The 18204-nt window shown below is 35.1% G+C and overlaps 1 protein-coding gene across 1 annotated transcript; it reads right to left on the bottom strand.

Moving 5' to 3' along the window:
- Nucleotides 1–2478: 2478 nt before the first annotated feature.
- On the bottom strand, nucleotides 2479–17455 carry LOC125675626 (transcription factor E2F8-like). Its single transcript, XM_048913386.2, is given in 17 exon segments — nucleotides 2479–4031; nucleotides 4034–4153; nucleotides 4156–4406; nucleotides 4408–4492; nucleotides 4495–4676; nucleotides 4678–4993; nucleotides 7364–7510; nucleotides 8451–8519; nucleotides 8920–8991; nucleotides 9147–9290; nucleotides 9494–9578; nucleotides 10765–10835; nucleotides 11102–11243; nucleotides 11635–11765; nucleotides 15085–15164; nucleotides 15276–15903; nucleotides 17343–17455. Coding segments are annotated over 16 exon segments (2715 nt in total). The 5' UTR covers nucleotides 15902–15903; nucleotides 17343–17455; the 3' UTR covers nucleotides 2479–3837.
- Nucleotides 17456–18204: the final 749 nt, after the last annotated feature.

Here is an 18204-nt window from a genome sequence, read left to right on the forward strand (position 1 = left end):
AAGAAAAATATTTTTTTTCCGAAAAACGTGAACCAGTCCCTTTAATATACACACAAACTTTGTAAAATGCATATTTGTGCTAGAGTATTAACATCATTATTCTTTTACAATTATTTGCTTCATTGTAAGATTATATAATGCAATATTTATTATAATTCCAAAATATTGATTAAAAAGTGCCTAGCTTGATAAGCCACATTTTTTTTATAGCACAATTTGAACAAACTTGAATGCTTGCATATTTTAAAACTTGAATTGAAAGTAAATGGATATTTAGAAAGAACAGGTAGATCTTTACCAAATTTGTAAATTTGGTGATTCCAGGGGTAGGGGTTTTGGTATAAGAGTAGGGCCAAAATGGTCAGTTATTAAATGTGTGAAGAATAGACATTTTTAACTTCTTGATAACTTTTATTCCAATTCATGTCAGATTTGGTATGAAGCATTCTTGGGACAAGGGGGGTGGGTCATAAATTGTAAATTTCAGGATTCCTGCACACCTGGGGCGGGGCAAAAAATGCCCAAAATTTACAATTTTTTTTCAAAAATCTTCTCTAGAACCGCACGTGTGTAAGAAAAACTAAATGCATGGTGATGTAGAGCAGGAATGCCTTTACCAAAATTGTAAATTTTAGGACCCCCAAGATAGGGACAAACTTAGTATATAGTGTTAGTGTGCATAACATCTTCTTTAGAACTATTGATAATAAATTGAAACTATATGGATATTTAGAAAGAGCAAGTAGAATAGAATAGAATTTTTTAATTTCTTCTTAATAACTACCATTCTAATTCTTTTCAATTTGGTATGAACCATCTTTGGAACAAGGGGGGGGGGGGCATAAATTTTAGGATTCCTGCACCCCCGAGTGCCCAAAATCATGAAATAACAATTTTGGTAGAGGTCTTCCTGCTCCACATCACCATGCATTTAGTTTTTCTTAAACATGTGCGGTTCTAGAGAAGATTTCTGAAAATTGATCAATTTTGCCCCGCCCCTAAGCCCCCGTGAATTAACAATTTATGTCCCCCTTGTTCCAAAAATGCTTCATACCAAATTTCAAAAGAATTGGAATGGTCGCTATTAAAAAGGTCTTTATTCACACATTTAATAACTGACCATTTTGGCCCCACCCTAATACCAAAACCCCTACCCCTAGGATCATCAAATTTATAATTTTGGTAAAGGACTACCTGTTCTTTCTAATATATCTATGTAGTTTCAATAGCAGTAAAGAAGACGATATTTAAGTGTTTTAAACATAAACACAATATACCAAGTTTGACCCTGTCCTGGGGTCAGAAACCCTACCCCGGGGGTCATGAAATTAAAAATTTTGGTAGAGGCCTTCCTATTCTACATCACTATGCATTTAGTTTTCTTAAAAATGGGCGGCTTTAGCGAAGATTTTTGAAAAATGGGGCGTTTTGGCCCAATCCCTAAGGCCTCAGGAATCCTGAAATATACAATTAATGTTCTCCTTGTTCCATAAATACTTCATACCAAATTTCAAAAGAATTGGAATGATAGTTATCAAGAAGTTAAAAATGTCTATTGTTCACACATTTAATAACTGAACATTTTGGCCCTACCCCTGGGATCTTCAAATTTACTATTTTGGTAAAAGACTACCTGTTCTTTCTAAATATCCATTTAGTATCAATAGTACTAAAGATGTTATTTAAGTATTTTACACATAAACACTATATACCAAGTTTGGCCCCACCCTGGGATCATGAAATTTACAATTTTCCTGCTCTACATCACTACACATAAAGTTTTTCTTACACGAGTGCGGTTTTTGCCCCGCCTCTAGGGGTGTTGGAGTCCTGAAATTTACAATTTATGTCCCCCTTGTCCCAAAGATGCTTCACACCAAATTTGAAAAGAATATAACTGGTAGTTGTCAAGAAGTTAAAAATGTTCAATTGTTAACGCACGACGACAGAAGACAACCAATTGCAATAGAGTAAACTCAGGTGACTTAAAAACATGAATCCGCTTTGATTAAAATTGGCCCAGTAGTTCTCTCGATTTTTAAAAGATGCCGCAGAATTTCTACCAATTTTAAATCATCTCCACTTCAAAAGGATGTGGTACAATTTGAACACGAATCCTCTTTACCCGAGCATGCTTTGAGGAAAGGTTAGCTGAAATTTAGTGCTATGGTTCTGGAGAAGTTGAAAATGTTAAAAAGTTTATAAACAGATTGATGCCAAACAAAAAGTGATCAGAGTAGCTCACTAAAGCCAAATAACAGGAGACAAAATTCCAAAAACTCGAAATTTTCTTAAAGTTTTGGGCTCCTTCCTTGAAACCTTAACCTTTTTCACCTCATTGCAGGGGGGGGGGGGGGGGGGGGGGGGGGGGGGGGGGGGGGGGGGGGGGGGGGGGGGGGGGGGCACTAAACTATTAAAAAACTCTTTACAACACTTTTCTTCCCATTTTCATCTTCACAGAAAAATCAAATCAATGTGTACCTATTCATTAAATAGTTTATTATTCCTCTATATACACAACGGTCTATGTACAATTTCACTGCATGCAACAATTTGATCAATTTAATTGGAAAAAATTGTGCACTCTTAAGGATTAAAAATATAGAATAAAAGGAACAACTTAACAATATTTGTTATCAACAAAAAACAAGAGTATCATGAAGACGTGAGCTGATATTCCTTAACTAACTAAAATGTTATATCTAAGAAATGAAATGATGACTGCCAGTGGATTTTACAAAATGAAGGGAAGGCAACATCTACTCAAAAAACACAAATTCTCCTTTAACAAGTTAAATCAAATAAACATCTTGAGCTAGCTCAAATATTGTATATTTCTTAAATAAAAAAAAATTATAATACATTACTTGCATGCAAAACAAAATAAAATTATTACGAAAAATAAATTAAAATAAAAACTGATATATGCATTACATGCATGTACTGGGGGTACTATGAATGCTGCCTAAAAAAACTCAAATACTCTTAACAAAGAGGAATTAATGTAGAATTCATTACAACCACATTGTTTTGATAACGAAAATGACAAACTAAATAATAAAGCTGTATCACAGTTTGCCATTTTTTCCTGTGTCAACGCAAATGCATTCAGAAGTACAAATTCAGACAGCATTCTTTACAAGAACACAAGTTTTCAATCAAACAACATGCAAATCATTAGCCCACAGTATCCTGCAAATCCACATACTCCAATTCTATCCTCCACTTTCTTGGTTTTCACCTATTCTACATATTAAAATCCAAACACTTTTACACATGTAAACATTTCCTACAATGGTATATATATATTTTCCATTACCATTCTAAACAACACACTGCAAGAACAAACTTCTGTACATTTTTCACTTATCTCATAACAAAGAAGCATGCATGCCACCACATATTATTCTAATTGAAAACAGCTGCATTCCAACACCATCCTATACATCACATACCAGCACAACAGAATTCATCCAAGTACATTTTCATATTGAAGAATTTCATCACATTAATTTTTTTTAAGTACTATGTAGAAAACAAAAACGATAAACAGCTAAGCTTTTTCCCAATATTTTATATAAATACTAACAAAATAATCTTCTATCATGCAAATACACATTTTTTTGTGCAGAATAAATACTTTGGTTTACTTTTTTTTTCTTACATCAAAGAGTGCACCACATAAAATTAGACTAAGCCATTGGTTAATTATAACTTCTTTCATTTAAAAAGACATTTCTCGGAAGACACAAGCACAATCATCCTTCATTAAAATACATTTGCACTTTTACTTAAATACTATACACTAAACTAGTCTTTGTTAAACACGAGATCACTTCAGCACACGTCATTGGCACTGAGGTCAGGGAGGTCAAGTTTCCTTGCTGTGGCCAAACCCTCCTTGACTGCAAAGTTGCTGGCTGCAGCCGATATGGTAGACAGTGGAATCAGACCACCTGGGGTGTTTCTGAAGAACTGAGTTGCCGGAGGAGAAGGACGCTCCGTTGGGGTGATCATCTGCTGAGGAATGATGGGGATGACTGAACAGCACTATTCTGGGAGGTACTGGCCATGGGAACAGAAATTGGTGACAACTTCACTGGTGGTTGACCAATGAAATGATGCATAGAGGTGGTCTGGTTCACATAGGTTGGTTGCCCTGAAATGTGAACACAGTTGGACTAGGGGAGGAACTACTGTTTGGAGTAAGGGGAGGGCTAAAAGTCACTGGCACCATGAAATTGACTGCTTGTCCTGAACCATCAGTGGCACTCATTGGCACTCCTTGAATGATTTGCATGTGAGAGATTGAGGTGGCTGGCTGGCGCTGAATGAAGGGTAACTGTAGTATGGTAGGTGGTTGATTTGGCAACTGCACTGCGATTTTGTGAATCTGTCCCTGGCTGCTTTACTCTGCTCGACTGTTCTGAATCACATGAATCAAGTGGTTCTCCTTCAGATCCTTTTGCTTCGGTAAATTCTGGCATTAAGCTCGCTGAGGAGGAGTTTTCCCTTTGATATCATTTGAAATTTTTTTGGTCTTTCCTTCGTCTTCATCAGTGGGAGGTGAAGGGTACTCCAGCCTGAAGCGTTTTACCTCGGGTTCTCCATTCTGTATGACAATTGCCCTTTTCACTGCTTGAAACACACCTGCCTCAGGGGCATTCTCACTTTTCTGGACTTTGTATCTCCTTGATTTCACCTTCCTTTTTAATAGGTACTGGCACTTTCAGAGACTTAAGTACTGCATTTATCTGATCCTTGGTTAATGGCAATGAAGAATTTTGTTTGGCTTTGATGACTATCGTCTGCTCCATTGCTTTTGGATCTTTAGGCTTTGACGTCGTGGAAGAAGCTGCATCAGTTTTCAATACTGTCGACTTTGTTGGATGAATTATTTGGAATTCTGTACCTTTCTGCTTCACTATGATTCGTTTGCCAATACTTTTGCGAACAGTGCTTGGTTCCTCCTGGCTCAACGTCATTCGTGAATCTGAAAATCAATGTTACTAGAATGTTACTCATCTTCCACTCAATTACCGTTCATACATCATACTAGTTTATACATATGAAAAAATGCACCGCTTTACGAAATCATATTTACTACAATTCTACTGGATAAAAATCCACAAACATTAGTAAATACTCCAGAACTATCTGATATCGTTCAAGTTGAGTGCCATAGGTGCGATTATTCTAGACCCCCCCATTTTTTTTTTAAAGAAAAAAGAAGCATTCAAAATAGTGCATTCTGGGTCAATCTGGAGGACAATATATAGATATATATCCTTTGTTGTAAGAATAAGATTTTCAAGTGTCTGGAAAAATATTTTTATTTTATATCTAGGTGTAAAAATGACCGTGTGAATTTATATGGCCATGATGGTTGTGAAATTGTTTTAAATAGATTTAGATTAGGAAAAACAAGAGGTCATAAAATATCTTACAAAGTAATGATGACTTAGTCCTCTGCAGATACGAGTTGAAACAATTAGGAAAAAATCATTGAAATGAATACGGATATAGAGATAGCATGTTTAGATATTCTTCTATATTTTAGTACTGTTGTATTTGCACAAGTGTTTATTTTGGTTACAGTACATAGCAGTTTATTGTGATAATTTTGATTACAACAGATCTTAAAATATAGTGTGATTGACAATCATGTTGAGGAAATACGAGCTGGCGATTTGTCATTCAAATTGGAGACATTTCAGTGGGTGCTGAGCTGCTTAATAAAAACCCCAATATCCATTTATTTTCACAAACAAGCATGTGTACTTATTGGTAATTTCAAAGAAAAGCATGTGTCAAAACCTTTTCTTGCCCTAAAGAATGTTTTTTGTTGATGTTTCCTAGAAGTCTACGTGTCTAGTGTTTGAAACCAATTTTGTAAAAACCTTAATTTCCTGATAAAGTAAATCATATACATGTTAAAATGTGTTTTTCTTTTGTAATCAATAATTAACACTGGGAATAATAATGTAATGCTGGATAAGTTTAAATCTCCAATAGAACAGTAGCGATATCATTAAAATCAGGCTACTAGTACCCAGTCAGGACTAGTGATTACCGATTCGATTATTGGCCATTATCAGTGATCAATAATAGATCATGATTTCCAACAATAATTTGGTCTCATGAAAACATTGTACCTGAAAAATTCACTTGACATCAATGAAGCCTGAAGGTCTTGAATCTTACAAAGATCATGTTGTAAAACGAGAATATATAGATCACACACAGAATATTCAATATCACCATTATCATTTATCTAAGGTGAATTTTTCATGTATAGGTGGCTGGTATGTTCATAAAATGATCAGTGTAGATGGTAGTGGTGGAAGAGAAACAAAGAGGCCCAAGGGCCACATTGCTCACCTGAGTCACCTTGGCTTGTATTCAAAGATTTTCCCTATATATTTGTATGCAAAACTTTGATCCCCCCCTTGTGACGTCACCCCATCCAACCCCTGGGGGCCATGATTTGAACAAACTTGAATCTGCATTGTGTCAGGAAGCTTTCATGTAAATTAAAATCTCAGCTTTTCTGGCTCAGTGGTTCTTGAGAAGCAGATTTTTCCTATATATTTGTATGTAAAACTTTGATCCCCTATTGTGCCCCCCCCCCCCCCCCCCCCCCGGATTTGAACAAACTTGAATCTGCATTATGCAGAGTTGGCGAAAGATGCAGGCCCACCGAAAAATAACCGCCCATTATCAGACATTAAATGGATGACAGCTGAATGAGGAAACAAATGAATTATTGATGACAAAAATCATTCATGAAATTGAAACTGAATGGCTTTAAGATTTTTACATTTTATTGCTACATACAGTGAAGTATTTAATTGATGCATGTTAATTAAAAATGCATTTTACATATGTTGATGTTTTTCTATTGGGTCCGGCAAATTTTAAATGTGTCCTGTAGTTTTCGTTACTTTTTAGCAATCTATAGGACACTGTGTCCGACAGATTTTGAGCGCTTTCGCCAAATCTGATTATGTCAGGAAGCTTTCATGTAAATCTCAGCTTTTCTGGCTTAGTGGCTCTAAAGAAGATTTATAAATAACCCCACCCTATTTTGTGATTATCTCCCCTTTGAAAGAGATATGGCCCTTCATTTGAACAAACTTGAAAGCCCTTCACCCAAGGATGCTTTGTGGCAAGTTTGGTTGAAATTGGCCCAGCGGTTCTTGAGAAGTCGAAAATGTGAAAAGTTTACGACGACGCCATTACAGACCAATTTTGATCAGAAAATCTCACTAAAAATGAGGTGAAAAGTACTACAAACTTGAAGCCCCCCTCCCCCTCCTTTCAAGAACCCAGTCTAAGTGATTTATCATAATCTGGTTCTTACCATCAAAACTGTGTTTCTCTGTCGGACTTGATGGCTGAGACATTGAAGCATACAGTTTGTCTCGTTCTTTCTCTGCTACCTGGCAGATTTGTTCAAAAGAGGAATGTCGTGGCATTGCATTCTTTCTTGGAGCACCATCTCCTAGTCCTGCAAATCCGAACAGTATACCTATTGAATTTGAAATGTACTGAATGGTAATCGGTGTTTTTTTAAAAACATTTTCCAAAAGGGTCCTGTGGCTTTCGAATTGGGAAAAATTGTCAACATTTTGATCAAATTGGGAAAACCTTGAGATTATTGTAACTAAAAACGCTAAATATATAAAATCAAACATGAATTCAAATACAAATTGATGTCATTCTCCTTTTATTTAACTTTCTTTTCTTTAAGCTGTTAAATTTTTCCGACTATGCTTTCTAAATCATCTAAATTTGATGCATCTTTGTCATGTCGTACATTTTAACAAATACGTTTTTCACCAGCTTTTATTATCAGAAAAAGTGCAAGTTAAATTGGGAAAAAAATGGTAATTTTTGGGAGGAGAAAGGCTGGTATATGGACCTAAAGTGGGTCTTAAAAAATCACTGGTAATCTTATCAAATTAAGGGAGGACATTGTGTAAGTCATACTGAAGAAACTAAACCTCGTTCTAACTCACGAATTTTTTGCAACACAAGTTTTACAATGTTTATGAAGATACAAATTAGTTCATGCTAGAACATTGCATGACAGGCAACACCAGAATGAAAGAAATGTCACACAATTTCAGATTTACTTTCCGACAACATTAATTTGCATTTTCCACCTTAAATGGACAGTACATGACAATGACAAAGTCAGCTGGACACTTAACACTAAATTTCAAGTTACTTGGAATTCTTAAGGTTTGATCTAGGGGTAAAATTTTAGACTTCATTTGGAAAATAACAGTATTAACCTCAATCAATGTCCTGTGAACTTTGGAGTTATCGAGAGTGATCTGAATACATACATGCACTGCTTTTCATTAAATTTTTGGGGTACTAAAATGGCCATAACTTTCTGATAAAAGACTCAAATATACAGATAAATTATGAAGAAACACTACCTTTGTCATCAGAAAAGGGAGAGTTGGGTTTTATGGGTCGATATCCATTTGGTGACAGAATTTCAGACACTGAAAATTAAAAATGATTCATTCTAAACAGATCTGTTAAATGTTTCTAAACTGTTGCCCTCAGTGTCCGACTTCAATCTCGTAGCTTAGAATGGGGGAGAAGTACTAGTCCATTACAAGTCCAAATGCTGACAAGAACAAACTAGGAAGGGGGCATCATTCATATTTGAGTGAAAAATAATGCATCTTTTTAAGTAAATTCTAAAGCAACACACATGCAAACAGAAACAGCAAAACTAACTACACCACAAAGGGAACCAGCAAAAAACTGAAAAGTTCTACATGAAATTCATTGTCACTGTCCAAAAGCTCTTAAACCAAATATACATTGAAAGGGGACTAGGATGTCAGATTAAGCTTAAGGTAAGTCTACAGAACTTATTAAAATGTAAGTACATACTTTGCTGATTCTTCACACAGTCAAGCATGGAATGTCTTGAAGATGGTCGATGATATCCATCATGGTAACACACTGTAAAAATAAAATTTTCAGTGCAAAATACTTTCAGGATTAAAATACTATAAAAATAAAAAGTCTACTGACACAAAGATATTTACTGAAACATTGATCCTCTGGTTTCCATACTAATTCTAAGGTTTCAGACATATGGTATGAATATCACATACCATTTAGTTCATGGACTTGCTCCAAATCTGGCCCTATATACTGGTATGTTGGCTTTCTGTCCCTTATGTCAGTAATGCGAATTTTCCTGATTAAATTTAGGGTTGCTAAAATATTTGCAATGTCGTAGAGTCTTCTAATTTTTGCTGAAACAAGAAAATGACATCAATGTTACAGATACACGTAACATATCTTTGAAAAAAAAAAAATTCAAAGAAAAAATATTTTTGGAAGTTCCAGGCATCGAGAAAATATGTTGGCACAATTACTAAGCATTAACAAACTAATTACTTTCTATCAAAGCACTTTAAAATCATTCTATTTCTTCTCACTTGGGGAGGAAACTTACTTTTAAACTTTGCATTTTCTGTTCTATCGATATTTGGATCTCCAATGAGAATTTTAGCTGCCAAGTCCAAGTTCACTACTCTAGGCTGTAAAGAAATAAACCACAATCTTAAAAAAAACACCCACACACACCAAGAAAACAAAACAATATACAAGGAAGAGGCCCATAAGATGTGTTCTTAATTAAATGCCCTGCCCTAGAGTCAGAACTTCTACCCCGGGGATCATGAAATTTACAATTTTGGTAGAGATCTTCTTGTACCACATCACTATGCATTTAGTTTTTCTTACTCCTATTTGAAAATTGGTCAATTTTTGACCTGACCCTAAGGCCCCAGGGGTGCAAGACTCCTGAAATTACAATTCATGTCACTCTTCTTTCAAAGAAGCTTCACAACAAATCTGAGAACTGAAATGGTAGTTAACAAGTTAAAAATGTTCAATTGTTAACACATTAGATCAGTAACCATTTTGGCCCCACCCTGATACCAAATTTCCTATCCCTAGGGATCATGAGATTTACAAGCTTGTAAAACGACTACTTGTTCATTCTAATTATCCATTACTTTCAATTTAATAACAATAGCATCAAAGAAAACGTTTTTCAAATGTTGTACATAAAAATACTATATATATATATATATACAAGTTTGGCCCCACCCTGGAGATTGTGAAACTTACAATTTTGGTAGAGGCCTTTCTGCCCAACATCACTTTGCATTTAGCTTTTCTTACCGATGTGAAGTTGTAGAGAAGATTTTTGAAAATTGATTTTTTTAAAAAAAAAAAAAAAAAAAAAAAGTTTTAGCCCCACCCCTAAAGCCCCCAGGTGTGGAGGAATCATGAAATTTATAATTTATGTCCCCCTATTCCCAAAGATGCTTCTTACAAAGTTCTACAAAAATCCGGACCTTGTTTTTCGCCTTAATTACTGTCATCTCTGTACTACTTCTACAGACATTGTTTTTGTAAGGCCCACATGTTTAGTGTAAATTCTGCTGATTGGGTGCTATATCATGATTCAACCAATCAACTAGAACACGATGAGGAAATACTGACCACTATGTAAAATTCGAAGTCAAAACCGGATATACCAAAAAATGAGATTCGTAAACTGTGAAATTGATTGAACCTAGAAATTTCCGGAAGTGGAATTCCGCTTTAAAGAGGAGAAAATTCATGTCCGAAAAGACCAAAAGTTACTCCATACATAGTCTTTGTTCACACAGCAATTTACATTTCACATGAGAAAGATGCAAACGAACAACCTACCTTAGATACTAAGAAGAGCATGAGGAATTTCTGACTCATTATGCCCAATGACTTGTCCTTTCTCAATAATGCTACAAATAAAATTGACAGATATTAGTGTTATATGTATACACCAAATATTAATATGTATAGATATTTTGAAGGTCCATGAGGACTGGAACTGTTATACTTCGGAGCATCGTACTTTTCATGAAGCGTTAACACCCTTCATGAAGTAAGCCAGTGTACAGCATTGCAGTTCATACCCTTATGCATTGTCAAAAATGAAATTTATTTCTTAAATGAAATATCTTATCCAATTTTTCAAACTAGTAACAATTTCCCTTTCTCCTCTAACCTGCATTGGGATTGTCTGGGTCCATTATAAATGGTGGTGGAGCTGTATACACACTACCATTCTGCTCCGCAAGTTCACGATTTAGTTCGTAATCTTTCACTTTTAGCACAAGGTCTCCAAAGCCTTCAGCATCAGCTAATGCCTACAAGTATTTACATACATCTTATTTTTCTCAACAAAAAAACAACAAAAACAAACCCACCCACACATAATATTTCTGTTTTTACCTAAGTGAAACTCTGGAGTGGACATCACTATCACAACTATTTTGTGATTGCATACTCCTAAAGTTCAGTGACATTGTTTCTCAATTTTATTTAATGAACTTATTTGCTTTGTATGCAACACTTCTGCATGTAACTGTAGTATCCATGCTTCTTCATTCACAATGTATTGGCATTTGCAAATTCAGAAGCCTACCCAAGTTTCAGAATATGCATCAGATCCTTTTGTCAAACTGTCAACAAAAGAAATGTTCAATGGTCAGAACTACACACTTGCGAAAATGGATCATTTCAAACTACACGACTCACCTTGAGTTTGGCAAGTGTGTTGACTAAGTTAGTTTTTCCATGCCAGGCATATTTGTTCTTGGCTAATCTGCTGACGATCTCCACACTTTCCAACACATTGACAATATCATATATCCTTCTCCTTTCAACAGCTAAAAATACAAGATATTTTTATCAAGCACAATGACATAAATAATCATAAGAACATTGAAGTTCATGTCTCATTCCAATTCATTATAAATGAACAGTCAGTAAATATCTAAAATAATCTTACACAATTTCCTAACTGGTGTAGTATTTCTTGCAAATTCATTTTCATTCTTAAAATAACTAGAACTGTCCTAATGGGACCAATACCCCCGCGGGGCATATAAGATGATGGGAAATATTCAATGCAAGCACATTGGATATTTTCACATTATATATGTCCAGCGGTATTAGAAATAAACTTCAGACAAATTGCGAAACTCTGGACAAATTGTGTCTATTACTACAAGTACAAACAAACCAGAAAATGTCTGTAACTTTCATAACTGTTAAAATATTTCAATGAAAATAGAAGATGCACAACTACATTATATATATATAAGATGAGAATAAAGTTTGAATCAAATCTGTTCAACGGTATTAGAATTAAACTCTGGACAAAGTGCACAACCCCCAAAATGAAAAGAAAATGTGCGTAACTTCTATAACTGTTAAAATATTTCAATGAAAATAGGAGATGCACAACTACATAATATATAGAAGATGTGCATAAAGTTTGAATGAAATATGTCCAGCGGTATTCGAAATAAACTTCGGACAAATTGTGTCTACGGACAAAGTGATTCCAGTATACCCCCCCCCCCCCCAAACTTCGTTTGCGGGGGGTATAATAATCATGTTAAAATGTTCAGTAAACTAGAAATGTGGTTCATTGCTTTTTTGAGAGGCTTAGCAAACTGATGTGCACTGAAATACATAATTTGGATTTGACACTTACAATTCATCATCATGATGACTTACAATTATGTGACACAGTAAATATTGAGACCACTACCTTCAAATTTTAGGAGAGGGACTAGTAAGTTCTTAAAACTTGTTCTCAATCCTTTTCATTTGATCAATAAAATATGTTCAAAACAAAACTTTCAAATGATAACATGTAGCTCTGTTTTCATGCCTACTTTTGTTGCTGCTATGGGGTTTTAGTACTTAGTTACCTTCTTGAAACTTTGATCATAATTTATTTGGATTCAAATAACAATGTTTTAGCAAAGTGGACTTTCAGGTCAATTCACTTTTAACAAATCAAAATAACATTGTACTGGTACTATGGTGAGGAATGAAGCAGGATATATGGAAGCTTAGCAAGACCTACATCATATATTGCAATGCTCCAAATAACTTTTTTTTTTTTTACCAAGGTAGCTAAATGAAGACTAAAATATATCATATGGTCACCATTCAACATTTCTAGTCCTCAATAAACACACACACATAAAAATTGTTCTTTTGTTTTGTCATTTTTAAGTTCATTCAAGAATTTACTAGTTGTGGAGATACCATATTCGAAAGACTACAATTTTCATTTTTAATGTCAGTACTTGATGAAGGAAATGTCAATACCTACTAAGATGTTAAATGTCATCAAATTTTGATGTTTATTTTATTACATTTAAACCAAGAACAGAACATCATTGGCAGTGAAGTATATAATGCAGCAGACTGACGCAATCTACTCCTGTTAAAGCTGAATGACATCGGTCCATCCTGATTATTTCACAGCACGTTTCTGAGAACTGTTGTGGAATCCATTTTCAATAGTCTCAACATTCTCATTTAAAGTCTGCATTTCACAACCATTCTATGGTTGTTGTAACACGGTACTTTTAATTTCTTTAACAAAAATAAAATTGTCGCAAATGTGACCGTTTTACTTGCAATTGGGAACGCTGCATTGAGATTGGTTACAGAAATAAAAAGGGGAAGGCAGGACTCTCAATTTCCCCCTCTAAGTTTTAAATTATCATTTATATCAAACCTGCAACTTATCATTTACTTCCCAGAAACTTCTCATTTTAAGAAATGCAGCCAGAATTAGTTCATCTTATGCCACGTTTACTGTCAAATCAAGTTTATTACAATTATACAACAGTCAGGGTTCCAAATTACCGCTCGCATTGGCAACTAAACTTTACTTGTGGGCAACCAAAATTTTCATTCTCATCGCCCACTTGACGACCGTACAATATTTAATATTCAACATTTTTCTTTCCAACCGATCCGAGTCCTATTATAATTGAAGTTCAATTTCCGGTTGAGGTTTTGCCACTTTGCGAGACATGCATGATTCCTGGGGTATCAAGCCTTCCAAAATGTATTTAAACCAGAAGTTGAACAACACAAGCGTTACTTCAAACGAAAAGAAAACGTCTGCTTTTAACCAAAGTGGAAAGAAGGGGGGAATAAGGCTCGATGACGGTAAAAAGGGATGACGTGCTATGTGTACAAAACATGACACGAAATGTCCAGTCGTTGTGACAGCTTGCCCAAGTTATAAACCTGACAGCATCGTAAAGCTGACAAATTTTGAAATAACATAGAAAGCCTGAAGAAACGTGTGTTAAAGTCAGACGCCGTGAAGATCATAAAGTTGCTAGGTTGACGAAATGAGAGAGGTATTTGAAAGAATTACGGAGAAGGAAACAGAATTTAAATATTGATATTTTAATTTTTTAAATAAATTGCAATGTGACCTGATGTTTCTTTTTTCTTGTAAAACCCCCCCCCCCATGTTATTCAATTTCATGATATGTGTGCGCTACTAAAATTTCATGTGGGCTAACAGAATTTCTTATTCAGGGGCCCACTTGGCCCCTAAGGTATTCAGTCGAAGTTGGAACCCTGACAGTCACTGTGATTGTTGTAATTGCTGTATAATTATAATTCATACAAATATGAATTTATCCACAGCTTCTATCAATATAATTTTATCTAATTCAAAAGCACTTGTACATGTTGTAAATGCTAGACATCACAAAACAATATTATATCATGTGTGCATGTACAACACAAACAGCCATACAGGTTAGTCTGCAATAGAGTGTTCAAAATTAACCATAGACCCGAGTCTATGCCAGATGACACCGGCCTATGACAAAATTTTGTAATTGGGATAGACCAAATTGTGTATAAATGCAGATTTTCTAGGTTTAAAGCAAAGAATTATCCCAAAAGTTGACATCTGATAAATGTTGAGGAAAGGAGTACATTGTTATGGAAATGGAAAGAAAATATGCTTTCTAAGTACATTAGAAGAAAATAATGTTTTAAATTTGTATTTTTTCCAATGTTGCAGTCTATCCCAATTTGATGAGGTCTATGTATAGACCTGTGGTCTATCCCAAGTTTTAAACCAATTTCGAACACTGCTATAGCTCTCCATTGCTAATAAATAAATTTAAAATCTCTAGGATGTGTATCTACCTAATTCCTTTGCTACTTCATCCAATGAAATTTCTTGACCCTCTTCAGACTGGGGGTTCTCTGGATATTTCTGAAGAAACCTACAAAAGTTTTTCATAAACAAATTAAATCTAATTACAAAGATTTGAATCCCATCTGAATAATAAATCTTGTAATTTAAGAATCTCCTCAATGAAGTCTAAACATCATACTTTTGACAAAGTAAGCCTAAGGATTTTTCTTTTCGAGACCCAGGTTTCCAATCTCCATTTTCATCATCAATTTGTGAAGCTGCAAGTTCAGCATCTAGATTTAGAGGCTTGAATTTCCCCCCAAAGTCATCACTGTCTTTTCCTTCACTTTCCTCTTCCAACTGTTTTTCTCTGTTCCTGAGCTCTGGACTTACAGCACTGAAGAGCATTTTGAGATTTGCTGTAGGTGTGAGAGGGGCTGGAGTTTCTGGATTTTCTGTTGGAGTTCCAGGTCTTTCACCGATTGAATCCACTGATGATTCTGAGTCATTTTTCACTCTTTCTGTTTTAACTACAGGTTCCACTACTTTCTTCGAATCTTTTCCAAAGTTAGTAGAAGACTTTCTCTCTGCTTTCATCGGTGATGCCACTTTCTTAGACCTCGACTTAGTCTTCATGTTCTCTTTGTCAGTGGATGCCTGGATTTTTGGAGAGCTAACACATCTACTTGGAGCAGCACAATTAAACTGGCTGTTGATAGGAGAAAATGGTATCCTGTCTGTTTTGGAACTTGATTCAATGATGGTCTCGTCTATAACTGGATTTGAGTCTAGTAGATACAGTGACAAGGGATTTATTTCTGTCATTTCTGAAAAAAAGGAGATAAGAATAGAATTTATTACCACAAATTGGATAAAATCAAACATTCACTGCTTATGATATCCCCCCTCCAAAGGGTGGGGAAAAAAAAGAAAACGTTTATAAAATTTATAACAAAATATCCACCACTGTATAAACTTATCAAACTCTATTCCCCATTTTTAGATAATCAATCTTGATTTTCATCATTCTAAAAATATTGGTTAATATTTTTTCTCTTTCAATAAGCATATAGAATTATAATAAAATGAAGTGACATTGTGCACTTGATACCTCGCCTACAAACTACGCCCTTTTGCAACTTGCTAGGCCTTCATGAATTTGACAAAAAAAGAAGCTTAAATATTACGTAGGAATACTATCACACAATAAGCCTACTACACACACACACACACACACATATATATATATATATACTTCATTTTCAATCTAGTTAATCGTGTCACTTTCTAATGTACAACACACTAGTGCGGTGTTGATTTCAAGTGTAAACAATCGAGTAAATTATCGCGCCAACCGTCTTTGTGATTTGCTTGACCCTTTTCAATAAAAATAAGAAATCACATTTTTTTGGAATACATGAAAATACATTTACCTGATTTAAGGTTAGCTTATATGTGATAATCAAAAAATAAAACAGGTAATCCCGACCTATGTTGCTGTTGGCGTTCAAACGATAGAGGAATACTAGCGCGTTCGAATTTGGCGCGTGATCGTATGCCATTGCGGCCCCTCTTATGCACATCTGTTATTTATTGGTGATAACTCAATTAAATAACCGTTATGTACACAAAATGTTGATCAAATGATTAAACATTAAACTCAATATATTCATCTGCCGACTACTTACGCAATTTACCCTTGGGCTATTGGGGTAATTATCGATATGGAAAGCGGGTAGTCTAGGTTCCGCCAAATATGTAGGTCACAACTGAGAACGGACACGTTTAAGTTCGCGGAAAAAATACGCCATCGACCATTCAAAGCTTCACAGTCTCGATTATACAATCTACAGCCCTTATAACCATAATAAAACATATATTCAAGAAGAAATACCCTGAAAACATCATCTTATCGCCTGTTTCTGCACCACAGACACTTCCTACTTGGTGACCCTCGCGGGAACGAGATAGGTCGTAACAAGTTTATCCTGTTGAAAATACAGGGCTTCTGGGATGTAAAAACACCCATAACGATTTCAAAATAAAAACTGTCTCTCCACGTATTGTGATATGCCTGACATAAGTTTTGGCGAACTAACGGTATTGGTTATAAATGGAAGACCTGCAAGACATAATTCTATGGCCACAGACACCCACAGATATGTGTAAACAATCCTACGATTCGCATATAATATGAACGGAAGAAGCATAACAATACATCGCTAAGAAAAGGTACATTCAATATGATACAAATCTGTTACATTACCATAGTTATTAGGCCGTTACTGTAGATATCTCGTTATATTTCAACCTCCATGACTCGTTCACTACGTTATTTGGCGCGAGATGTTGAGGTTCTAGTTACCGCGTTACCGCCCACTTTCAAACAACCAATCAAATTAAATTTCTATTTAAGGCTTTAAATACTCAGCCAATAAGATTTACAAACGCTGAGAGATCAAGGGTCAGCAAGCCGGTCGAAAGGTCACTGGTTTCAAACATGTCTAGTCAGTGCGTCGGTTAGATATATATGTATATATGATATGACATGTTCAGACGAAAATCTGTTGATGAAATTTTCGTCATCTTTTTCTTAATAACAAGATTTTTAGTTATTACTCGTGATACCACATATTTTTATGTAGTGAGCTTAAAAAGCACAGAAAAAAATATTGCGGGAAAATTTATTGATTCATGTCAACCATGACCCACATTCTCTCTTTGACTGTAAACATAGATAAGTGACGTAGTACTCTCAAAATGTTTTCCCGCAAAAAAAAAAAAAGAAGTTTGCATGCTAAATGCATGCATGACAAGAACGATATGCACAATGTTTGAGCTTGAAATCTAATCAGGTAAATTAGAATGAGGTGATAAATAGAATGTCTCCATCATTGGGCCAGATTAGGCATTAGGTGTGAAGGGGAGGCATTGCATGGCTAGTCTCTATTAATTTATTTTACATGTGTCTAAATTAGGCTCTTTTAACTTACCAATAGGACATATATGATTCTAGTTTGCTTTAGTATTAATGTATTTGATATAAGATTAAAGGCAACCAGTGACGTGCCTGCAAAGAAACGCACATTGATTAGAGTGCACAATGATATAAGAAAGTTGTATAGATT

The sequence above is a fragment of the Ostrea edulis genome, chromosome 3 (genome assembly GCF_947568905.1).
Source record: "Ostrea edulis chromosome 3, xbOstEdul1.1, whole genome shotgun sequence".
Taxonomy (NCBI): Eukaryota; Metazoa; Mollusca; class Bivalvia; order Ostreida; family Ostreidae; genus Ostrea; species Ostrea edulis.